The sequence below is a fragment of the Panicum hallii genome, chromosome 9 (assembly GCF_002211085.1).
Source record: "Panicum hallii strain FIL2 chromosome 9, PHallii_v3.1, whole genome shotgun sequence".
NCBI lineage: Eukaryota > Viridiplantae > Streptophyta > Magnoliopsida > Poales > Poaceae > Panicum > Panicum hallii.
In genome coordinates, this window is record NC_038050.1 from 62482011 (window position 1) to 62506113 (window position 24103).

A 24103-nucleotide genomic window follows, 5' to 3' on the forward strand; every position below is an offset into this window, starting at 1 on the left:
GCTTCGGTTTTTCTCACAGGGATGGGTGCTGCCGTCACGTTGCTCACGAGTCGCAACTCTAAAAAGTCCGTGGCTTGCTTGACCTTCGTACTCGATCCGAGACCGATCGGCAGCATCGATCGCATGCTTCCTCATTTCCGCTGCCACGGCGCGAGAGGTAGCTAGCTAGCTGCTGGTGCTGGACCGTGGAGAGAGCAGGAAGGCATACACGGCGCGCGGCGCGGCGATGGCCGGGGATCAGCGGCAGCAGGAGCGCACCCAGGTGGGGGACCTCCCGGAGGTCTGCCTGGCGCACGCCATCGCGCTCACCTCCCCGCGCGACGCCTGCCGCTGCGCCGCGGTCTCCCCGGCCTTCCGCGCCGCCGCGGACTCGGACCACGTCTGGCGCCGCTTCCTCCCGCCGGGCCACCGCGGCGCCTCCGTGTCCGTCCACCCGCCGCAGGGGCAGCAGGCGCCCAAGCCGGCGGGCAGCAAGGACGCCTACCTCCGCCTCTGCGACGCCGGCGCCGCCGTCCCCGTCGGCGAAGGCAGCGGCACGGTAAAATCGTAAAAAAAGATAGCTTCGTTCGTTCGTTCGGGTGCTTGACAGGATCACGTGCGCGCCTGATGATAGTGAGCTGGACCTCGTGTGCAGCAGAGGCTGTGGCTGGACCGGGCGAGCGGCGCCAGGTGCTACATGCTGTCGGCGAGGGCGCTGAGCCTGCCGTGGGACGACGGCGAGTTCAGCTGGAGGTGGACGCTCCACCCGCTCTCCAGGTTCTTCTCATCGCCATCCCTCTCCTTCCTGGCTAGCTAGATCCAGCGGAGTTCGGTTCAGATTTACGGTAGAATCTTTTTTCGCAATCCATAAGGAAACGCAACATAAAAGCAAGCATGGCACCAAGTTTTAATCAGAGTGATGCTTAGTGCACATGCATGCAGTGCTGCTTGACTAGTTGCATGCCAAGTCTGAAAAAGTTCTTCCAGCCGATGCAATGCAGAAGAAAAAATTGTAAAACCGCGTAGAAATTGCAGGCGACGCCGGGTGATCGCAGCTGCTGCGTTACCAGGTGATAGCCACGCAAGGGCGCACGGCACGGTGCTGCGTCCCGGTCAACTTCCAGCTAGGATGCTAACATATACATCACTGCTGTATCTTTGATCCGATTTGGCTCCTGATTTTGACAATTATTTTTACAACAAGCATTATTGCGATCGTTAATTTAATTTGCAGGTTCGGGGACGTGGCCGAGCTGGTCGAGTGCACGTCCCTGGACATCTACGCCCGGCTCCCGGCCGCCGAGCTCACGCCGGCGACCACCTACGCCGCGTACCTTGTCTACGGCGTCGCGGAGGGGCACCGCGGCCTGAGCTACCCGGACCAGGAGACGACGGTGGCCCTGGGCGGGGCCCGCGTGGCGCCGGCGCGCCACGCCGTGTGCCTCCACCCCGACGACGCCGAGGCGCGCAAGTTCAGGGCCGTGTCCCGCGGCACCGGCGACGAGGATCCGAGGCGGCCGAGGCTGCGGGAGGACGGGTGGTCGGAGATGGAGATGGGGCGGCTGAGCACGCCCGGCAACGGCGGGCGGCAGGCCGCGGGCGAGGAGGTGGTGGTGAGCTTCGAGGTGCTGGGGTGGTACCCGAAGCGCGGGCTCATTCTCGAGGGAATCGAGTTTAGGCCCGTCAACTGATTTGGGCCTTATTAACTTCTTGTCTTTGTGTGCCAACCTTCCACGCTTGATTGAAGGGAAACTCGGAGCTATATGCACCTGATTAATTTGGCAAACAGGTATCATGCTGTGGTTCACACAATAGTAAAATCAGTGGTATTTTCAGGACAACATTCTCAAACCAATGTTATTTCCATACGATTTTTTTTCAAATCGGTGATCTAGGATTGGGCAATTACTTTGTGCCATGGCAAAAAAAAAATGATCTCAATGGAAGACGAGGTCTACATGTTTTGCTGACAATGACAAACAAGATACTGCAAAATTATGAAGGGGTACCAACTGTCGACATAAGGAATTTAGGTTCGAGATTTTTATGTTGTTCTCTACAATATACTCTATTAATTCCAAAATATAGTTCGTTTTAGTTTTTCCTAGATTTTAATATGCATCTAGACAAGCAAATATTATAAATCAGCAAATATTATAAATCTAGAAAAGTTAAAATGAACTTACGTAAACAAACTACATTTTGGAACGGAGACAGTAGCATATATCATTCTTGTGATGTTGCATATGCAGCCCAGTATATACACATTGGTGTCATGGTTAATTTTTTGTTGACCGGAGCAAAGACAGTCGGTACAGGTGAACTAGAGCCAGCAACTATTAGCCATGCCACTGCGTTCCCGTTTACTTGGGAATATTGTTGTATTGTATCCTAAAGATCAACTAGCATGCGGTAGTAGCCCAAAAGCAAACACGCCCATTTCGCAAGAAAAAGAAAGAAACCAAATACACTTAGAGACGAATAATGTTTAAAATCAATAAATTGACTTAATTTGTACAATAAACGATTAAGAGATGTACTAAAATCTTATGAAACAAGTTGAATCTACTTATTATATTTCTACTGACGATCTATCTGCTACTGCTAATGACGACGCTCCAACTAATGTATAACTATCTTAGCTACTGTACTAATAAACTAGGCCGACGTAGTCGAGCTCCACCGACCCCAGCCACAGCTGGCCGTCCTTCTCTGCGACGTCGCTCAGCGTGACGCCCTTGGCCGCCGTCAGCTCCTCCACCTCCACGCCGTCTGCGCGGAGCCGGACGCCCACCAGGTGCTTCGCGGGAGCCGCCGTCGCGTCGATCCGCGCCTTCTCCTGGTTGAGCGCCACCCAGTAGCCTCCCCTGGCGTCGCGCCTCACGTTGTCCGGGTACCCCGGCAGGTCCGCCAGGAGCTCGTACTGCCCGGCCCTGGGCCCCCTGAGCCAGTACCTGAACGCCTGCGCCGGCACCGTGTGCGCCACCACCACGTGCGTCCTGTCGGCGCTCACGGCCACGCCGTTTGGGTACGGCAGGCCGGCCCTGAGCACGGTGACCTGCTTCGACCGCGCGTCGTACCGGAGCAGCCGCCCCGTCGCGTCGGCGTTCATCATGATCTCCGTGTTGAACCTGCGCGGGTACGTGGTGCTGCTGTCGGTGAAGTAGACGTCGCCGGTGGCCTGGTCGACGTCCAGCCCGTTGACGAAGTGGAACGGCGCGCCGTCGGCCTGGGTCGCCAGCACCTCTACCTCGCCGCCGTCCGGCCCGACCTTCATCAGCCCCAGGTACGCGTCGGCGATGTAGAGGTCGCCGGTCTTGGCGAAGAACTGCAGCCCCAGCGGGCGACCGCACATGCTCTCCGTCTCCTCCGACGGCACCACGGAGGCCGTGCACAGCGGGATCCTCCGGTAGTTGGCGCTGTGCGCGAACGTGGTCCAGCCGAGCGCGCTGCCGCCCCACTTGAGCACGCGGCCGTCGGAGACGCCGGCGTAGGGACCCTGGCCACGACGGTCGAAGGCGAGGCTTTCGGCGCCGCTGACGCCATCGGGGAGCGGGAGGCGGAAGCTAAAACGCGTGGGCGTGGTCTTGATTGGCTCCGCGGCGCAGAACGAGGACGGGAGCAGGAGCGCGAGGACGACGGCGAGCACCAGCCACGCCGCCGACACATTGACGCGCGCCATCTCGATTACGCTGTTCTCGACGATGGAGCTGAGAAGCTTTGGTTTGATGGACGGCGTGGTGTGCAGGTAGGCGCCGTTTTATTTGGCAGGGTGTGCCGGCGGCCGAGCCGACTCGGACGCGGCCTTGCGTGGGGACTCGAGTTCTTTTGATTTCCCGTGTCCGATGTGTCGATTAAAAAAAGAAAAAATCGTTCGTTTCAAAAATGTGTTGTCCGAGTCCAGCTCGGATCCGTTTCCACTGGTCGGTGTCCGAGTTCGACTCGCCCTGGGTTCTAGCAGAGTAGCAGTAGGGCCGCTTTGCTTGCAGGTTGCAACGTTTCGGCGCCGCAGGCGCAAGCCGGGAGTCCGTGTCGCGCGTTTTTGCTCGTTGCTCTTCTGATGACGGACACGGTTGGGAGTTGGGACTACGGAGTTCTGGCTCCGCTCCTGTTGGCATGAGCTAGCCAAGATCATTTGAGTTTGGCTAAAATTCTGCGTTCTACAAGTGATGGTCAGCCATGAGCCAAAGCCAAAGTGTACGAGGAGGTGAAATCCAAACCGGAGCTCAACGACGGCGACCTTCGCCTGCACCCGCCGGCACACTTCGTTCTCCCGCACGGCGTGCAGAGCGACGCGGAGATCGACGGATACACGGTGCCCAAGGGCGCCGAGGTAAACTTCCTGCTCGGAGGGTTCGGTCGCGATGAGACGGCATGGGCGGCGCTGGAGTTCCGGCCGGAGCGGTTCATGGATGGCGTTTCGAGGCGAGGGGTGCGACGTGGACATCACGGGGTGCAGGGAGATCAAGAATCCAAGATGATGCCTTTCGGTGCCGGGCGACCGATGTACCCCGGATAGTCGGGTACACGCTGAGGATGCGGCAGCCTGCAGGTGGAGTTCTTCGTGGCGACCGTTTTATAGATAGATGTGTGCGTTCGGCGACACAAACACGCAATGTTCAGCCCGTCTTGAGCTGAACTTTCATATTATGTCCACACATAAGTAGAATTGTCTACATATCTCATGACAGATTTATAACACTAAAATCTATCCCCTCCATTTTAAAATGTAGGATATTTTAGTTTTATTTTAAGTCAACCCTTTTCTATTGTGACTACTTTTTTAAAAAAAACTATATTAATATCTATAATACCAAATAAACGAACTTTCAAGACATTTCATAATGGATTTAGGCTGTGTTTGGTTCAATTTTCTGAACCTGCTTCTGCTTTCAGAAAGCAGAAGCTGAACCAAAGAGGTTCAGCTTTTCTGCAGCTGCTTTGAAAAAGCTGCTTTCCTGTAGTACAAATTTGAAAAAGCAGAAGCTGAACCAAAGAGGTTCAGCTTTTCTGCAGCTGCTTTGAAAAAGCTGCTTTCCTGTAGTACAAATTTGAAAGCAGGTTATACCCTGCTTTTGCAGCTTTTTCGAATTTGTGAAAACTACGCACCTACTATTGGTCACGTATATACCCTTTCAATTCTTTTTTATATATAAGAAAATAAAGATTTTTTCATATATACGAAAATAAAAATAAAAAAGAATAAAAAAATTAACTCCAAATATTTTTATATATATAAAAATAAAGATTTAAAGGAAAAATAATTTGGTCATCATAAAGTCAATTTGCATAAAGACAATATATAACTTTTTCACAGTCGACAGCTCACAGCAGTTTGAACCAAACGACTTTCAACTTTTTCACAGCAGCCATCTCACAGCAGCTTTTTCACAGCAGACATCTAACAGCAGCTTTTTCACAGCTCACAGCTGAACCAAACACGCCCTTAATGGCTTATCTGATTTTGCAGATGTCAATCAAAATAAGAAAACTTTGACTCAAAAACAAAAGTAAAAAGGTAAAAAAGTTTTACAATTTTGAAACGAATGGAGTATCAAATCTTTGCCCCTTGGACCCAACAACTCATATCGACTTGTGTCAATCATATATAAGCTCCCTTTAAGTCATAACCTCCAAAATCTGGACTCCTGGTTCTTTCACAAGTTTGGCAAAGATGCAACTTGTGGTAAAAGAGGTACCAGACCAAACCATCTCCTAGAGACTGGTGCTCTTAAATCATGCACGAGCATGCAATAAACATAAAAGTGTCTACATTTGGAACAAAAAATACTTGATTCCTCTTTACCAATTTGAAGTATTACAAATCCCTCCCCTTAATACATGTTAATTCCAACTCTGGGAAAGCAAAGGGTGCAGATGTTACATCGGTATTTGCCTGTACTGAAGGTAAGTTCTAAACAAGGATGCTCACATCAAAAACTCATGTAACTACTGCCTCCTGAAAGGGAAAGTGCCACGGTCAGCTATAAACAAGAGGAAGTAGCTAGGGGCGGTGACTGAAAGTCTGAAGCCACCTCCTCCTAACTACTAGTGGTCAGATTTGCTGTTATTTTTCCTCGCTGTCCTATGATGTATAACCCACTGGGGTTAAAGTTTAACTAACCCCTCTGTTGGTCAAAATCAACTAACCCACCAACACTGGTTGCTAGAACCATCCACGCAATCTGGACTCAAATGACCTCCGAGGCCTATTAGAGTTCCTGCTGTACCTTGTCTTAGCTAATCCACTATCACTAACACTACCACCCACAACATGATCATGAGCTTCTGAAAATTCCTCTGACCATGGTTCTAGGGGAATAAGATGACTGTCATCCTTTGCCTTCTTCTTTTGCTTCTCAAGCTGCTTGACATTTTCAGAGATTTGATGAATTGTCTTGTTAATCTTCGTAAAACTCCGCTCCATAGGCTCCACAACATGGGAAACTGTATATTTGACATCATCAACCATCTGAAAAGTTGCACCATAAACAAATTAGTTGACAGTTAACATGGATAGAATGTTAGAATGTCTGGCAAAAGCAACTTGAGTATCAGAAGCATACGATTTCGCCGCTCCCCAACACAACATCACGAACGCTCTGAGGAAAACTCAACCGCCTGTCTTTGGTACCAGGAGGGGTTTGCAAGACTGTTAAGCTGTCAATCCCTCCTCCGACTTCTTCAGGATCTGGAGCTCCCAGAGAGGCATAATCAGACATGACAGCAACATTTGGAACACTTCTTTCACCACGTCTGTAAGGTTTTGCTGGAAATACTTTTAAATGAACCACGGCCGCAACCCCCATCTGTTACTCAAGAGAAAGTGTGTTATGGGTATGGACTTGAACACAAAATTTCTTAACTAATGAAAGAAAATAAAAGTATATGAGCATCAAGAGTAAAAATATCAGTGATGAACATTAGTTGATGACACATGTGCCAAAAATGTTTGTGCTACCATGACAAGAGTGGCGCATGTCTACTTGCAACAAAACAAATTCCAACAATATTGAGACACAAAACTGTCAGTCTACAATCCATTCTTTCATAATGAGCATGCACAGCATAAAGGAAAGTTGTGGAAACTAAATTTACAGGAAAGGTTTGTTGATATGAATAGATGCGCCAAAATTTTAATAGCTGCACAGCACAGATAGTATAAGTAAGGATTGCAGCCTAATATAGAGTAACAAAATATTGAGATATCAGAGAATTCAAGATAATGCTTAGTGTAAGCATACAGAGAAACATACAGAAATTACACAAAAATGTAAGCATGCCAATTTGATATATAGTTTACTAATAGATAGATATAACTTCCTTAGAAAACGAAGAATGAAATGGCCTCTAGCAAGAAAAGGTAACACAAATGTTTTGCATTGTAGGGATAAGTGAACTAACCAAAAATGGGCATAATCAAAACCATGACAGTGGACAACAAAAATGGCAGATAAAACACACCTCAAGGCATATAATGTAATCCTGGATACGTGTTTGCAGTCTTTGTGCCAAATGTCCTTTAAAAAGCCCAGTTGAGAAAAGAAATGCAACAGCAACACCTTGCCACCAGGTCAAAAATACAATAGATTTGAAAGTAAGAAACTTAGACAGGGGCTTGATAGGTTCCAGCTTCTCCTTGGTAGCAGTATAGAACTGTATAAGGCAATATAATGCCCATGTCTGGCTGAAATTTAGTACAACAGCCAAATATGGATATCTGCAAATGAATCAATAAAAATCATGAGGATGCATAACTGGAAATCAAGGTCATCGGGTACAGAATTTTGATAATTTTAAGCATGATGAATTGACTAGGTATTGATGAAATATACAAGGATCAGTAATGTTATGTAAAATTCCATAATAAAGTATTCAAAAGAACAATGGAATTGATTCATACCCATATTTCCATGCAAACTTTCCTTCTCCATAGATTCCCAGAAGTTGCATGAATATTGCCAAGACAGCACAAATAGGCTTAAGGATCATCTAGAGATAGGAAACCACATAATCGATCAGAACAGGTAAAACAGGAAGGAGAAAAGCAGACAAGGGTCACCCATCATGCATACATACATATTGAACGATACCAATCTTCACAGCATGGTAGAAGTCGGGACCAAGGTACCAATTTCTCATAAAGCAGTTCAATGGGAAAGGATGCTTCACAATGCCATAATCATAATCAACATCTAGCAGAGGCGAGCTCTCACTGATTTGAAGCCGACCCTCCATAAACCTAATGGTACTTTCCTCCCCACCTTAAATGACAAAAAAAAAAGCTGTGTCGGATAAACATCTGAATAAAGAAATAAAGAAAACTGAAAGATAGATCCATAGGCCAGAAAACAAGATTGGAGCCAAAATAACTTTCACCCAAATTAAGCAGGGCCATGCATGACCAAATTAAAACAAAGCTTTAGGTGTTTCACCAACTTCTTGGACGTCTTTATAATCAATTTTAACTTCAGTAATTTCAACAGTTCATGAGCATAAAATAGTACCATTCCTTTCATGTTTCACCAATATTCAGTTCAGTTACATTTCTTTGTGATCAGATATATTTATAAACTGGGACAGTTACTAAGCAAGTAGTTTTTCTAGAAAACACTATGCACAGTATGGATGAGAGAGGCAGCACAGTGTTTTGCCTAGCAGGCACTAGAAGGGTCGAGATGAAGTGGTTTTATAGCAGATAGCAACAATAGAACAGGTGCAGCACGCTCAGCTATATTTCTTAACTTCTTGGTTGTGCATGTCTCCTAAGTATTAAGAGTAAGTATTTGAAATGGACAGGACCACAATATGTAATAAAGAACCATAGAAAAATCTGAATGTATCTGAAGCTTAACTGACACTAAACATGAAACATTGTGCCATAGAGGTCACAGCAGGACATACAGGCCTCTACAGCGAAGTGGAGGAGCTTGAAAAAAGATTTTAGGGGACCAAACTCAGATATTGCATCTCCTAAGAAATGTCTGTAGCGGCCAGAGTCACCCTTGAGGACTTGACCCAAATTAAGATCTGCCTATGGGTACACTACAGCACACCACACCAGTTGCTGCTCAGCGGCCATTACCTTCTACCCACAAGACTACTTAATACAATCAGATACGATAATCTTCTGCTTATCTGCCGAATTCCTATTTTATTATGCGGCTGAGAGTAGAACTATTGGTATGCGTGACTTCCAACTATTGGTTAACTCAAGATAACTTAACTTTCTAATGGAGATTCAACTACTCACCTAAGCATGCTATCAAATATCTCTCGAAGCAATACATGGCAAATGCCTCGTAACAGTCCCGCATCAGTTCACAGATGAATGCAACATTCGAATTCAGTAATGAGAAGAACTGCAAAAATAAGAACCGTTACATGTTTACAACAGTAAAAAATGAATTCCATCAACAATGAAGGAAGAAACTAAAACAAGGCTGTTTCAGAATTTACTACCTCCACTCAGAATACATGATGTTTGAGAATTTGAGCAGTAAAAGTTCCACAACTTTGACCACTTATATATAAAGAAACTTATGGGAAATACAATATTTTAATAGTCTCTACTAGCGTATTACTATGAAAACACATAGCCAAAGTTACTTATTAGCAACCATATGTGGTCCAAAGTTCAAGTAGGTAAAATATCAGCAACAATATTTCATAGTTTACACTAACATATTATGCAATTCTTGAACACATGAATACCATATATAGTTCAAGTTGGTCAAAGCCAAAATAATGAGAAAGGAATAAAGTATTATAAAGTGTATCAAAGAGGGCATATTTCAATGAACATGTAAGTAAAAGTTCATGTGCTTTCATCGTAAAGATTATCCCGGAATTTATAATACTCCAAAACTGAAAAGGTGTGTATTATGACATAATAGTATGACTGCCGATCAGTTGAGAACAGAGAAGGGACTTGTGTAGAAAAATACATGAAGACAATGGACAGAGATTGTAACTTATTTTGTATGCTGCAATATATTCGGCATTCAGATTCTCACTCTTAAGTATCACAACTATTACAAAAAAAAAAAACTGTGAGGCTGTGCCTACTTACTGATTGAACAGCATATACTGGAACCATCAGAATAAGACCAATCATGAATTTTTGCTCCTGCAATATGCAAAAGTTAATATTGAATCAGAAAGTGAAATGACTGAAAATAACAGGACAAAATAGTCAAAACTCTAGGATAAATGCCACTCAGACCATATAAATTCTTTAGTATAAAATAAATCAAACCAAGGTATGAAAGAAAAGCACCTCAGGTTGATGGTATGCGCACAGATGCTCAAAGGTTAGAAACAATGATAGAACAAGAGCAACAGTTACAGATGTTCCTGCACTCAAAATCGGCCAGCTTGGTAATGCCTTCGACGCGGAAACAAAGCCAGGAGAGAACATGTTCCCTGATCGAGCCAAACAACTGCTCACATGGGTCAGCACTAAAATGAAACGGATCACATTTTTCAGTGCCATACTATTGGAAGAGGTAATGAGGGCTAATGTGTTGAGATTGTCGTCTCAAGAGGCTAGAGGATTGAAGGATTCAGAAGGTGAGGGGAAAATCTTTTTTTTGGTAGTTCTGTAATCTTCCCAAACTCCTTTTAGTCTTCTGCAACACTTCTCTGTGGAGCATGCTGATTCTTCCCTATAAAGAAAAGGGAAATTCTTTAAAATTTCTAAAGCATAACCACAAATAATACAGCATATTAGAATGTTTTTGCCATTTGCATTTAAGATACTGAAAAATCTTCAGTAAGCAACAGCATAAAATATTGAACAATTCTTTCATTCAATATAGTCTCTCCTATAGGATTTAAAACATATGCATGGCCGACACAAATGTTGAAAATGCATTATACACCAGTAGAACCCTATATTTCTCTGGTGTCTCCGCTATACTCCCCAATATCTTAACATAATTTCTCCAATGATTATGGGTTATTCTTCAAACAACCAGAGGTTAGTAGGTGTGCATCTCTTTTCTCCAACAAAAGAAATGAAAGAATGAAGCATAAGAGTTTGCTCTATTCAGATCAAATTCTGTTTGGTTTGGTAAAGGTAACAATAGGCCAACTACACACTATTGGATGCTTTGATGGACACAGCAATCAAAAACCTGAACTAACCAATAATTCCTTTCGGTTGATAGAATTTATCAATGTTTCTGGATAAATGTCTACAGAAGACTAGCAGAAAGTTCTGCATTCCTGTACTACGAGATGCTAATGAACAAATCAATAGCGATGCAGTGTTTCTACTGTAGCTAGGCAACGCAATGGGCGCATTCACAAAGGCATATTAATGATCATTGAAGGTGCTGATGTTCCAGTTACAAGAGTAAAAAGCTATCAGACCCTACAATTAATAAGGGTGTTGCAGACATCAGGCACTGAAAAGCAATCATATGAACACACCGAACAACTACAGTCACTGATCTACCTGTGTTTTCCACCCTGATTCTACATGAAGATGCATGGTAGGAGTAGGAGTAGGAATTAAATTTCTATCCATTGTTAAAAAAACTAAAAGGAGCAAGAGATCTTAGCACTTCAATTCAAATAAGGCAATGGTTGACTGCTGAGCTATGGCCTCCTCAACAGAATAGAAAATACTGCATTGCCAATTATAGAATACCATGAAAATCAACAGCAAACTGGTAGGGGCAGCCAATTGACGTGGGGCATGGGGTTCGGTTAAACCCCAAATTTGTTAGTTGTGGCTATAATGGCACCCTAATCCGTGAACTCGGATACTGTGACCGATCTAGCGCGCAGAGAAAGAGCCGAATCTAACCGTCGACGGATCAAGTAAGCACCCCCAGAACCCCACAACTAACTGGATGCATTGGAGCAACCCTCCGCCACGGAAGAATCGGAGTCAACTGCTCGCAGCCAAGCAAAGGAGAGCAAAATCGGAACAAATTAGGACGATCCGAGCGAGTCAGGGGCTCACCGACCAGTCCCCAGGGATCCCCACTCGACGCCGCCGTTGGGTGGAGAGGTGGGGGGAGGAGGTGGCCGGTGGAGGAGGGAGGGCGCGGTGTCGCTCACGCACGTGAGCAGGGAGGGGGATCCGAGGTGTCGTGCTCGGGCGGAAGGAGACCTGGAGGCGGGTTCCGCGGAACGGGCCGGCGGAAGACGGAATAGGCTGCCGCCTCGCTCTTCTTCCTCCTCCTTTGGTGACGACGACGATGGCGTGCGGTGCGGGGCTCGGCTTGTTTGAGAGAGCCCGAGGAGAGGGCAACAGTGCGAGTGGGCCCCGATGGGCTTGGCCCCTGGGCCCGGAGGACTCCATCCTCTCATCATAGTTGCACGAGTTCGATCCTTGTCTTGTCCGAAACAAATTCAGTTAATTAATGCTTAGCATGGGCACTAGATAGATATCGTCCCGGGTACCGTACAATTGAGAAATAAATAGTGGCTGCCTTTTAAGGCAATTAGATACTCTAATCAAGTACGGGTGTATATGAGTCTGGATTCTCGAATAGGTTTTTTTTCTGATGTTGTAATTCTCAGAAATTTCGGTCATTACATATCCGTTATTAAATACCTATGAATTTATGAATACAAGTCGAATGTTAGAACGCTGAAAAAATCTAAAAACAAGTTTGGTCATGTATATGTAGCCAAATACGCAAGAGGATTCAACATTTGGCCGATTTCGGTTATACGCTCTTGGTCCCAACACCAACCTGCAGAATAAAATTACCTGGCCACTGCCGCTGCAATCTACCGCAAGCTCCAACTACTCTACTCTTCTCATCCACTAGTTCCAACTTGCTGTCGTCCCCCACCGCTCAAAAAAAAAAATTGAAAGGTACCCACCGCTCAAATCACGACGTCGTTCGCCGGCATTCGTCATCGCTTGCCGCCGCGGACTCGTCATTTGTCGCGAGCACTATGCCCCGAAGCTGCGACCGAGCTAGTGGTGGCCCGGCCTTTACAGCAACAACAGGCAATGCTGGCTGCCTATGTCTGATCAAGGCTGGCCATAACAGGGAGCACCAAAGACAGCCAACAGACCTGAACTCGTCTTTTTCTGCTGTAGGCCACCACATCCATCGCTAACAGGAGTGCTATTGCGACTCAACGTCAAAAGGAGCTTAGATTATCGAGTTGTCAGTGTCCAACAAGTCTAATCATTTCACACGGTGACAGGCACAAATTGTGCATCATGTGGAGCAACGCTACGTAAGCAAACCAGAGGAACATGAAGCAAAAAACACGCATGAGGTCCAGAACAACATGATTTAGTCAACACAATCCAAATACACATAGCATTCAACAATCACGAATAGTTGGAAGTAAAAATGAGCCCTTCAGTGGGCCAGAAAACATAACAAAAGTCTGGGGGTCCATCGATACAAACTGACAGTTAATATCCAATCTCGTTGCACAGTTGCTGAAAGACAGCGATGGTACTGGTACTATGGAGGACATCAAGTGTCCAGACAAAGACGAGCTGCTCTGGACTCCCATCTGCAATGCCTCAACGGCGCACCAGTTTTATTCAGGTTTCGCCTGCAAGTTTTGATTGAAATACTGTCAGATCAGCCGTGTTTGCTATTGACAATACAGCAAACAAGACAAGCAGAATCATTTTACATCAGGAGAGCGTGAGCCAGATGGGCTTCTGCTTGGGCTCTGCTTCTTGGGGCTTGCTGCTTCACCATTTGCCGGCTGCATTGACATTTTAGCAGATAAAATCAAGCACAATAAAATAAAATTATTTATTTCAATATGTTGAAGGAAACTTACAGAAGCATTAGGAGATTTGGATCTTGCTGGTGATCTGCAAAAGGTTCCAGAAACAACTGAATTCAATATCCGAAATGCGGCTTTAACAACTTGATTCCAAAAGCCATGACGCCTCGCCCAGCCGAACGAAAGCAATAAAAGCTCATCGAAAATAGAAGCATTCAGTTCCATGCAATAGTGTTAAGTAGCATAATGTCAACAGTGCATATGAACTACAGCAACCATCTGAAGTGTGCCCGAGGTAGGAAGAAAACTCATTCCCCAAGCATTGAACTCCAAGTATATTCCTAGTCACTGTACCACCATAATCCAGATCATCAATCCTTAACGCTCCTATGTCCAGTATTCCAAACAATGCGCTAAGCCCAAGCTCTGATGGCAATCAGTTACAGTACATTAGGTAAAACATGGGGACATTTTAGCTTTCCATAGAAGCTCTCAATTAACAACCATACCTTATAAAACCAACTGAATTGTAGCAAATTGCGAAAATCCCATCCTCAATATCCTAATGCGCAATCCCCAGATCGCCGCACAATCCCAGATTAAACGGCGAGACAATTGAGTCTTCAAAAACAAAACAGAACAGACTAAGCAGTCCATATCATAAATTAGAGAATCTGAGCACTCGAGAAGGAACCCCAAGCGATCAGACTGTACAGCAAGCCATCATCATTGTATACATGCCTGGGAATATAGCTGTGTTCACTTAATCGACGGCACCAGGGTGCTGACATGAAAGAAGGTTACAGTGTTCATTACAGATTGATTACATACCAAATGAAATCTTCTATCACTGTAGTGAGTCAACAGGACTCCATTCAGGCCTTGAAGATTTCCCGAACAGAGCCATTATTTTAATAAAGCTTGATAACTATTGTTTTCGAATAAAATAGCAGCAACCTTTCAAAGAATGCAAACGAGCTAGGATGACACAAAAGTAGGCGTACTAGTCCATATAGCATAATGTGTATAGGTTCTGTTATGCAGAAAATAGCAGATAAGAACTTGACCTAAGGGTTTAAGGCTCAAAAGCTGGATTGGTGTATGTTACCTTGATGGAGAACGCCCTTTTGATGCAGACCTTGAACGGGAAGAAACAGACCTCGACCGGGATCTAGATGCTGAGCGGCGAGCCCTGGGTGATTTGCTGCAGAATATATTCAATATTAGTTAATTTATAGACAAGGTTACCCAAGGACATCATGAAATGGCAGCATACCTTGGGCTCCTGCTTCTGCTGTAGCTACGACTTGGGCTTCGGCTACGTGAGTAGGAGCGACCACGCTTGCCATCATATTCCTTCACCTGTAAAGAGTAAGGTGCATGGTTAATAATGGAACTGCAGAAGATCATCATCAGGACTAAACTAGTAACAGGCAACAAAGCCTACCCTTATATAAGCTCGCCCAAAGGCGTTCCTGAATTCAGTATCATCCAGCTTCTTTATCTGCAATTGGTTGTCAAAGCCAAGAGCATCAAAAACACAGTTCTAGGACTAAATAGAAGGGATAGAAATAACAGTGACAGATAGTGAAAGTCCCAGATCAGGTATTGCAGAAGTCAAATAGAAGCGAGCAAGAAAAAAGCTGTAGAATGAAATGATTCACACACATTGACCAGGCAATGCCATATGGACTTACAGCATATTTCATGTCATCATAGTTTGTGTAGTCCACAATTCCAATGGTGCCTGTAACAAATAGAAATATATGTGAAGAACTTGCCACAAAAAAAATCATATTCTTTACAGAAAGGAAGGATGATCTATCAATCAAAGAAATAACAAAATCTTCACAACAGATGATACGAGACATTCGTATTATGCCATGCAGCATTTATATTCCTAGCACAGCAAGTGGTGGGGCATTTTTAACAGGAGCTTAAGGCATCAATAACCCCAGTCCTAGAATAAACAGCAATGATGGGGGCTTCACAAGTGTGTTCTTTGTAGAACTTCACAAGGATTCATCAAAGAGGTAGCGTCGGGATTCCAGACCAAGGGGAGAGAGACTATTTACGAATGATTTTTTTCTGCCATAGAAATTCTAACCGAACTAGGCATAGCTATAAATCCATACAGGAGACACAGAATTCTTTAGCGGGAATCGAGAACATAGGATGTATGTTGGAATGTCCGTATGAAGCTCACAAATGTCACCAACTAAGATAAGTCTAATTGCAAATCTTGAAGGCAATATCCTTTGAATCTAGAATTCAATTTTCAATCTGCTTGAGCCATAGGGATTAGGTATGGCAGGTGCATTACTCCAGTAAGGGCAGTAAGCTTTAATTGTTGTCCCAGTACATTTGATTTTGTTCATGTGATGCTAGTATGTTTAAATTGTGATGATAGTATGTTTTGTGATGTTTCCAAACAAGCTTACACTTGCTTGTTCAAATTGTCATTTGAACTGTTCCTAAATTAATTTTAAGTTTTACCAACTATTTAAATTAGTAATATATCAATCAATATTCAAAATTTGTCAAAAGCTAGTTCTCTATGTTCTGGGAGATGACAATACTAAGGAAGAGGAACAGAACGAGGTATGGATTGCTTTCTATGGCCTATGCCACAATGGATGACCAAGATGTTGAGGATCTATATAATTAGTTTTGTGATGACAATGGCACCAAAGATTAAACCCTATTGCTTGGCATCATAAGTATATTTTTCAGGCCTGAGCTTCTAAAGATGTATAATGAACGTTTCATATTCAAAACTGCAATAAAAGCAACAGCTTTAACCAAAATGCAACTTACCACCACCTTCACGGTACACTTCAGAGAAACAAACATCACCTGCCTTACGCATATGATCCTGGAAAGAAATATTTAGTGTTAATGAGATGAAAGAATGCAATCTTAGGCAAAGACTTGTGGGGCAGGTGTTTGCCACAAACCTTCAAATCCTGCCATGATGCAGAAGAAGGCAGTCCACTGACAAGAACTGTTTGCCATGAATCAAGTTAAGATTGCAGACACAGAAGAAAAGTAAGCATTGATTTCCAAACACGAATCATACCACGATACTCTGAGTGCCTTGACACGCCACGTCGTGCTCCACCACCAAAGCCACCTGAACGGTCATGTGAGGAAGCATTACCTCTACCACCATGAGCAGGTTCCACCTGTGCACAGCAGTAAAGAGTTAGATCGATAAATTTATCAGAACAGGAGTAGGTATGTAGCTTATCGAAGCACTGCTTAGCTTACTCTTAGGCGGTGTCCATCAAAATTGTATCCATCCCGCCCAGCAATTGCATCTTCAGCATCACGAGGATCTTCAAACTACATGATTAGCAAAGTACCTTATATTTGCTGTTTGTGGCTCAAATAATCAATCAACCCCAAGGTCATCTATTGAGGGAAAAGATAATCGTGTATCCAACATATTCAGGTATATATTACCTCAACAAAAGCATAACCAGGTGGCCTCGGGGGGACCTTCAAGTCAATGTCAACAATCCTCCCATACTGCATTCACAAGATTTATAATATTAGACATTAGCATAAAGTAATGCTTCTTGCAAAATGCACCACAACTACAAGCACATGTCTTAGCTTGAGGTTCCATAGTGAAATAGAGAACAAACTAGGTGAACGCCAATAGTACAAGGTTTTCAAAACAATAGCATGCCAGTGCATCCCATTTCATCAAGAATAAATTCAGAGCATACAGCATCACGATTATCTAACAAGCACACGGTAACCCAGCCTAGCCTAACACAGTAACACAGTTTCTCTCTTTGGTAAGATTGATAAATCGAGATAACGAATTAAATTATTTTAAAAAAAAAACTCACCTTGTAGAAGAGATCCTCCACCTCCCTCTCCCGGATGTCGCCCGGGAGATTCCCGACGTAGATCGTCCGGCTCCAGCGCCTGCTCATCCTTCCCCGCTGAAAAATACCAACAAAGTAAAATCAATCAGCAAACCAACCCCCGCCGCATCCGCATCCGCATCTCCCCAATCCGACAGCAGACCCCCAAGAGAAGGTTAGAAAATCAAAACAAATCGTGCGAGACGGCGGGGCGTGGGGCATGAATCACCCAAAGGACGAGGTGAAGAGGAGATTTGTACCTGAACGCGCGGTGGCCGGATGGGCGGGTCGAGGCTAGGGTTTGGCTGCCGCGTCCGCGAGGTCGCGAGATGTGGGGATGAGAGAGAAGGGGGGCGAGGGTTTATGACCACTCGAAGGGAGACCCGGCCCCAAATAAGACGGCCGGAGCGAGTCAGGTCAGGTTCGTTCCGATTTCTCTACGGGCCAGCGCGAGCTCGGGCTGCTGGGCCCATTTATATTTTGGGCTCCCGTTTTGGGATATCCGATATTGGAGGGCCCCTAGTCGCAGATGCATGGAAAGATCAATTTCGTGACTTGCAATGTTTGTTCAACCGAAGGAATATACATCTGACATCACCAAGTCCGGCTGGTCTCGGGGACAAATGGATATCCTGCTAGGTATGGATTGGATGACTAGGCATCAAGTATCATTACATATCTCTTCCCGAGCGGTTGAGATAGATTCACCTGATTATAGAGCTACTATTCTATATCTTCCATAGCGAGAGTATATCAACTCTTGCGTTTATGCCATAGAAGGGATCAGGTTTAAGAACATCCCTATCGTATGTGAGTACTTTTTTCGGATAATTTCATCGGCCAATCTTATTGACCTAGCCACTGGTGGTGGTTTTTATCTGCCAACTCAAAGTACTCTGTGCGGGGCACAGAATATGGTATTCTCCCCGTTGGGGTGACTGGTGCACACTCGCGGGGTCGCCTTTGTCTTCCTATCGGCGTTCGGTTAAGGGATTTTGCTGACGCGCAAAGGTGCTCCACCTCCACATGATCTTGAAACATTGCCATGGCATCAGCATGAACTTACTTGTGAATCGTGCAACGAAATGGTGTGCCTGGTGCACGAGAAGACAATGTACCTTTATATGGTTTGGCAAAGGCGGTCGTCTACTCCTATGCTCATCCACAACGAGTTTTTTCGCCGATCCGAGCGATTTTTGTGCTCCTTATTCTCCTCCCTTGTTCCGATCGCGTGCAATATTGTTGGCATGTCAACTCCTCTGGAGGTTCGCGAGAAATTACAATATGATTCCAGTACAACACTAAGTGATGAACAGGGTCTCCAATATCGGAGAAGTATTGGTGGCTCGCAACATCTCCCTCTAACAAGACCGGACATGGCGTAAGCTGCAATAAGATAGGCTAGTTACCCCCTGCGCGTGCGCACCGAAAATCGTGGTGAAGCAGTAAGGCGCATCCTTTTACAAAAGCGGATTAGGCGGGCTCGCCTGATGATTGTCGGTTAATTAGAGAATTTTGGAGTACTCTCTGTGTCCAATAGACTAACATAATTTTCTAGGGAAAATCCGTTGAATCCTCATCATCAGTGGCGGAGCCCTATAGGGCTCCGGCCCCCCTTGGCACGCAAAATTTTTTGAAAAGAAGAGCAGAGAGCTCCATAATCCATTCAATATATAAATCCTGGTGCAGTCTGCTCAACACACAAGTCCAAGTGTCTCTCTAATATACTTATATTTTGTTAACTGTGATATAGTTATCAGTAGTTCATCAATCAAAACTTATTTCTACGAAACTTTTGTATATATTGATTTGAAGTTGGCAAATTGGCCCCCTCTATATTTTGCTTCACGCTCCGCCACTGCTCGTCATCTACATAAGGATAAGCACGAGACTTTGGCTATAATAATGGAACAACTGCAGTAACTTGGGTGCAATCTTTGTTGAGAGAACTCCAAGTTCCTCAGCCAAATGCAGGTCATATGGTTAAACAATCTGGTAGCAAAAAACCTTATTGCAACCCTTGTTACAAGCTCAGACTAACACATTGAGGTGGAACTGCACTTTATGCGGGAAAATGGTGGCCCTTGGAGCGCTCAGAGTTTGGTTCGTCGCCTCTGATGGTAGCAGATGCAATCACAAAACCATGAGCAAAAGTGATGTTGGAGGCAGGTCGATGCAATCTCAAACTTGTTGCCACTAGCTGAGATTTAGGGGGGCGTGTTAACGTGATTCTTCATTTGTTTGTTGAGACCACGATTATATATTAGATATGATCGTGTAGTTGTACCTTGCAATGTGTTCAATCAATAATGTTGAAGTATATATGAGATCAAGTCCCTCAAGGGAATTCATGGCACTTCATCCCATTCATCTAGTAGGCTAGTAGCTATATAAGTTGCAATAACAATTCCATTTTCATCATGACTCTTTGGGCCCAACATTTTATTTCTTTAAAGAAACGTCGCTTCAGTGATCTCCTCCAGTCTATAGCCCGATTGAATTCCGACACGGCATGTGTCGCAAAGTGAAACTCTAGGCGACCCACAGTAAACTTAAATCGAACTGATCGATCCTAGATGAACGTGTGGGGGCTCTCCATGAACACGAGGTTTCACTAGCAGGAAATGAGATTTGCACGGCAAAAGATTGGCGCATCATATCAGACGCTGTTCATTCGGAAGCACACGGAGGAGAGATCGACCGCTCTCAGTCTCAGTACATAGGTATACGCACAGCCATGCCGCGGCCGGCGGCCGTGCTTGTGGTGGTGGAGCTATCAGCCCCGCTTGACGGGGTCGAAGTTGGAGACGGCGACGACGGCGCCGACGATGGCGACGAGCACGACCCCGCCGGAGACGATGCTGAGGAGGAAGTTCTTGAGCGAGGGCGAGATCCCCGGCTGCGCGGCCTCCGCGACCTCCGGCAGCACCAGCGCCGCCGCGATGGCCGCCGCGGCCGCCCACTCCTTGGCCGGGTTCTGCGCGGACGACGCCCGGGCGACGACGGCCACCCTGCTGGCCGACCTGCCACGGGGCGAGACGCGGAGCGACGACGGGCTGGTGCCGCCGGCGCGGAGGGGCTTCCCGAGCCCCCGGGCCACGGACAGAGACGCCGCGACGGCGGTGGCGGCCATGGGTCCTGTGCTCAGCGCTTCCCTGTCGTGCGTCGCTGGATTGGTTGGTCGGGAGTGTAGTACGTGTGATGGCAGGAGCGGCTGGCCGGGGCAGGGCGGGACGGATATGTAGATAGGGTAGGGGAGGAGGAGCTAGAGGGGGTGCCAGGTCAGCGCGCCAGGCTGACGTGGGCGGCCGCCGGCTTGCCAAGTGGCGCGCAGGATAAGGTCTTATCTTTGACGGCGACCTGGTGGGCGGTGGCTGAGAGTGAGGTGTGTGGCCGTGTGGCTGGAGGCGGCGTACGTACGTGAACGTCTGATCACTGGGCCGGACAACTACCGCCGAAATGGGCCGAGCATCAGATCTGGACTGCTTGGTCTCGAACCATCACGAACACCCGAAAGATATATAGGACGACACGGCTTCGAACCGTGTGTCACTGCGGTGCACCATCACACACAGGCTCACAGCACCAGCGCTACTGCTGCCATGCGCCCTGCTTCGGCGGCCTCTCTCTCTCTCGTCGACGCGGCCGCGGCTGCGTCACCGACAGCAAGCGCTGGCGTCCATGTCCATGGTCCACGCAGTACAGTAGCGCAGCTGGCTACCACGATGAGCTCCATGCTAGGCTGCGTTGGCGTTGGTCCTCCTGAGCCACGGCGCCCCGCTAGCCTCTCATCTTCCCTCCACACACTCATCCAGCAGCTAGCTAGTAACATAGAGCGAGAACGAGCCGTTGATCAGTAGTGTGGCAATATTGGAGAGCTCCAACGCGCCATGCCCTGCCCTGGCCCTCGGCGAGCACGAGCTGCGCGTTTGGTACGCGCGGCGGCGACGACTTGAGTACGCGGTCACCGCATGTCTGGGGAAAAACGGGCCCATTCCGCAGCTTCGCCGCTGCTCATCCTCACGTGATCGTAGCTGCCCAACCAGTCGGTTCTTCACGCGGCTTCCTGCGCAACACAACACTGCCTCACAGAGTCACATCCATCCTCTTGGCATGCATCATCACACCATGCTGCAAGCTACATTCGCGCAGCACCGCGAAGCCAGGACACTGGGAAAGATCGGTGAAAGTGAACAGAGGCCGGTGGCTTGAGTCAAAGGTTCTGCTAGATGATTTTTTTTTAGAAAAAGAGAGTTTCTATTATATGGTGTTTACTTTCTCTTCCGCTCCTCTTCTCTTCTTGCCCTGACTCTCGACGCCATCAGGAGTGTAACGGATTACTCATACCTCACACCCAAAACACACTTTCTCTTCGTTAACAATAACTATTTTTATATTTTTGATAATAATTGTTGCAGAAGACTACTAAAATCCAATCATCAAGAATAGGGTAGAGGGATAAATCCCCTTCATTTAGGATGGAGGGAGGTGTGTTTTGGTGATTACCAAGGTATTAGGGATTGGATTGATAATCTGTTGGAGCACATCCAATCATCAAAATATTAATTTTTTAATACTAAGAAGAGGGATGAGTAATTTGTTGGAAATGCTGTAATGCCTCCGCCGCTTAGGCGTTGCCCATCCAATATCCAAGTATCCTCATCGACGCAATGAAATTCGGTATCAATTGATTTTCTAGACAGCTGTTGAATTGCAAACTGCCGGAGAAGGCTTGGAGAACTAAACTACGAGATGATCTCATAGGAAAAGACCGAATACGCTGTTCTAAGCGACCCTAATGCATGCAACACGTAGCATCCATACAATGTGGGTGAAAGTTGCAACGTACAAATGAGCTGGAGCCTGGCTCTCTAGCTCAGAGTAGTATAGATAGCATGTTCGCACCACTTGATAGTGTCGCTGCAGCTAAAGAGGCCGCGGCAGCTGAATTGGCCAAAGCACCTTTGGACAGTACGGTTACTCTACCGCACACAGGTACAAAAATGTTTTCAGGGCATGTGAGCCCACCGTGCCACCGACCAGGACAACTTTACCGTCAACGTCGTCGCTTTCTTCGCACACTGCTGAACGCCTGCACCCTCTAGATCTTGCTACCGTGAAGGTAAAACGTAAAATTCACAGCCTCGTCTACCCCTACTTGTACAGCGTCTCCTCCAGGTGCAGGGTAAAAATGGCGGAGCGAGAATCCAAGTTCTTCCCACCGAGGAGACGAGACGCACGGGAGGGGAGGGGGAGGAAGAAGAGTACAAGGCACATGGCCCGATGCAGCACAGAAGCTTCAGAAGTTCAGCCGCCCTCATCACCAACCGACGAAACGCAAACACCAAATTAATTTACTCCGATTTCCTCGCGCACTTTTACACCCACGCCCCTACCAAACCTCACATTACAAAACAACTCCAACGCCACGCCACTGCCACTGCCAGCCAGCCGGCCGGAGCCCGGAGATCGCGCCCGCAGCCGGCTCCTGCAGACCTAGTACGCTACTCGTCGCCGCCGCCGTCGCCGCCGAAGAGCGAGGAGCGGTAGTAGAGCAGCGCGAGGATGAGGAGGAGCATGAGCGCGACGCCGACGGGCGAGCCGCCCACGCGGTGGACGGCGTCGGGGGAGCCGCCGAAGGCGAAGACGTCGGCCAGCGCCGCGGCGCCGCGGTCGGAGGAGAGGACGCGGATGAGGAAGAGCAGGCACACGGGGAGGAGGAGCAGGCCGACCGGGCTCAGCAGCTCCGCCACGGCCTCCGTCAGCGCCTCGCCGCCGTCGCCCAGGAACAGCGGGCCCGCCACCACCAGCCCCACCACCACCGCCAGCAGCAGCCCGTGCGGCGCCCCGCGCGGGCCGGGCCCGCCGCCGTAGTAGTACTCGTCCGCCGCGCCGGCCATTTGCCCTTGCCCTTGCCCGCTGCCTGCGAGATCTCCCTCCCGGTGTCTCTCACTCTCGCTCGGGGTGGTGGTGGTGGGAGGTGGAGAGGATTTAGCTTCGGGGACGGGAAGGAGTGGGGAGTGTGAATTTGAGTAGCGAGAGAATCACGTGGGAGGACCGAGGAGACAGGAGAGGTAGATCACACGAGAGGAAAGCGTACGGGGTGGTGGTGCCGTGGTGGTCGGGTCACCGCCGGTGGGCTCCACGGGGCGACATCAGATTGTGGTTGCCCTTCAACGAGAAGCCACCGGTTGATCGATGGCGGCCGGTTCCAAATTCCTGGCCAGCTTCCTTCTTTAATCGAAGAAGAATGGGTTTAATTGAAGAATGGAAGAGGGGTTCAGCAGATGTATAAGTAAGCCTGACAGATCCCATGCATTTCTAAATCCTCTGAGGACAGTCGAGGCGAGAGAATCTTGAGAACCTACCCAATTGCCCGCAGAAGGCACAAGCACTAGTGGGAACCCGCAACACCAGTCAGATCAGCCGACAATTAGCATGGCACTAGAAAAATGAACCAAGGCAGGTCAGATCCCGGTGCCACCCCGGCAAGATCTCGGATCTTCAGAGTTCTGCATGTG

At 47.1% G+C, this 24103-nt stretch overlaps 6 protein-coding genes across 13 annotated transcripts; 1 reads left to right on the forward strand and 5 right to left on the reverse strand.

Moving 5' to 3' along the window:
• Positions 1-226: 226 nt before the first annotated feature.
• LOC112873311 (putative F-box protein PP2-B8) lies at positions 227-1817 on the forward strand. The gene is made up of 3 exons (XM_025936301.1): positions 227-538; positions 635-756; positions 1214-1817. The coding sequence occupies exons 1-3, from the start codon at positions 227-229 to the stop codon at positions 1668-1670; spliced, it is 891 nt and encodes a 296-aa protein (XP_025792086.1). The 3' UTR covers positions 1671-1817.
• Positions 1818-2580: 763 nt separating this feature from the next.
• Positions 2581-3661, reverse strand: LOC112878301 (protein STRICTOSIDINE SYNTHASE-LIKE 10-like). The gene has a single exon (XM_025942749.1). The coding sequence runs from the start codon at positions 3659-3661 to the stop codon at positions 2630-2632; it is 1032 nt and encodes a 343-aa protein (XP_025798534.1). The 3' UTR covers positions 2581-2629.
• Positions 3662-5749: 2088 nt separating this feature from the next.
• LOC112876744 (protein LAZ1 homolog 1) lies at positions 5750-12254 on the reverse strand. Of its 3 annotated transcripts, none has more exons than XM_025940918.1 (9): positions 12104-12254; positions 10259-10646; positions 10052-10108; positions 9233-9341; positions 8059-8243; positions 7883-7971; positions 7444-7699; positions 6546-6788; positions 5750-6451 (listed from the first exon to the last, which is right to left on the reverse strand). In XM_025940918.1, exons 2-9 carry the CDS (start codon positions 10472-10474, stop codon positions 6146-6148), a joined length of 1461 nt encoding a protein of 486 aa, XP_025796703.1. In that variant the 5' UTR covers positions 10475-10646; positions 12104-12254; the 3' UTR covers positions 5750-6145. The 3 variants fall into 3 exon arrangements, with proteins under 3 accessions (XP_025796703.1, XP_025796702.1, XP_025796701.1); XM_025940917.1 differs by having other exon boundaries at positions 11958-12238; XM_025940916.1 differs by having other exon boundaries at positions 11954-12238.
• A 975-nt stretch (positions 12255-13229) lies between these two features.
• On the reverse strand, positions 13230-17998 carry LOC112875492 (serine/arginine-rich-splicing factor SR34-like). 6 transcript variants are annotated; one of them, XR_003225191.1, is made up of 17 exons: positions 17843-17974; positions 17565-17660; positions 17170-17235; positions 16975-17049; positions 16784-16889; positions 16662-16708; positions 16522-16579; positions 15402-15451; positions 15152-15208; positions 14981-15066; positions 14813-14908; positions 14446-14488; positions 14214-14325; positions 13981-14130; positions 13759-13792; positions 13606-13680; positions 13230-13521 (listed from the first exon to the last, which is right to left on the reverse strand). XR_003225191.1 is itself a non-coding variant. In XM_025939366.1 (14 exons), exons 2-14 carry the CDS (start codon positions 17649-17651, stop codon positions 13507-13509), a joined length of 852 nt encoding a protein of 283 aa, XP_025795151.1. In that variant the 5' UTR covers positions 17652-17660; positions 17843-17998; the 3' UTR covers positions 13230-13506. The 6 variants fall into 6 exon arrangements, 1 of the variants encoding a protein (XP_025795151.1); XR_003225192.1 differs by lacking the exon at positions 13981-14130; XR_003225190.1 differs by having other exon boundaries at positions 13759-14130.
• A 2017-nt stretch (positions 17999-20015) lies between these two features.
• On the reverse strand, positions 20016-20809 carry LOC112873620. The gene has a single exon (XM_025936629.1). The coding sequence runs from the start codon at positions 20713-20715 to the stop codon at positions 20359-20361; it is 357 nt and encodes a 118-aa protein (XP_025792414.1). The 5' UTR covers positions 20716-20809; the 3' UTR covers positions 20016-20358.
• Positions 20810-22536: 1727 nt separating this feature from the next.
• LOC112874036 lies at positions 22537-23993 on the reverse strand. Its single transcript, XM_025937187.1, has one exon. The coding sequence runs from the start codon at positions 23480-23482 to the stop codon at positions 23087-23089; it is 396 nt and encodes a 131-aa protein (XP_025792972.1). The 5' UTR covers positions 23483-23993; the 3' UTR covers positions 22537-23086.
• Positions 23994-24103: the final 110 nt, after the last annotated feature.

Bases quoted from the DNA above. Each gene is read 5' to 3' on its own strand.
- LOC112873311 (XM_025936301.1), top strand. From the start codon at position 227: ATGGCCGGGGATCAGCGGCAGCAGGAGCGCACCCAGGTGGGGGACCTC. The intron at 539-634 runs GTAAAATCGTAA...CCTCGTGTGCAG, and splicing joins TCGGCGAAGGCAGCGGCACG to CAGAGGCTGTGGCTGGACCG. The intron at 757-1,213 runs GTTCTTCTCATC...TTTAATTTGCAG, and splicing joins ACGCTCCACCCGCTCTCCAG to GTTCGGGGACGTGGCCGAGC.
- LOC112878301 (XM_025942749.1), bottom strand. From the start codon at position 3,661: ATGGCGCGCGTCAATGTGTCGGCGGCGTGGCTGGTGCTCGCCGTCGTC.
- LOC112876744 (XM_025940918.1), bottom strand. From the start codon at position 10,474: ATGGCACTGAAAAATGTGATCCGTTTCATTTTAGTGCTGACCCATGTG. The intron at 10,109-10,258 runs GTGCTTTTCTTT...TGCATATTGCAG, and splicing joins GCGCATACCATCAACCTGAG to GAGCAAAAATTCATGATTGG. The intron at 6,789-7,443 runs GTGTGTTTTATC...CTTGAGTAACAG, and splicing joins ATTACATTATATGCCTTGAG to ATGGGGGTTGCGGCCGTGGT.
- LOC112875492 (XM_025939366.1), bottom strand. From the start codon at position 17,651: ATGAGCAGGCGCTGGAGCCGGACGATCTACGTCGGGAATCTCCCGGGC. The intron at 16,890-16,974 runs GTAAGCTAAGCA...TGCTGTGCACAG, and splicing joins TTGATGGACACCGCCTAAGA to GTGGAACCTGCTCATGGTGG. The intron at 15,209-15,401 runs GTAAGTCCATAT...AACCAATTGCAG, and splicing joins ATGATGACATGAAATATGCT to ATAAAGAAGCTGGATGATAC.
- LOC112873620 (XM_025936629.1), bottom strand. From the start codon at position 20,715: ATGGCCGCCACCGCCGTCGCGGCGTCTCTGTCCGTGGCCCGGGGGCTC.
- LOC112874036 (XM_025937187.1), bottom strand. From the start codon at position 23,482: ATGGCCGGCGCGGCGGACGAGTACTACTACGGCGGCGGGCCCGGCCCG.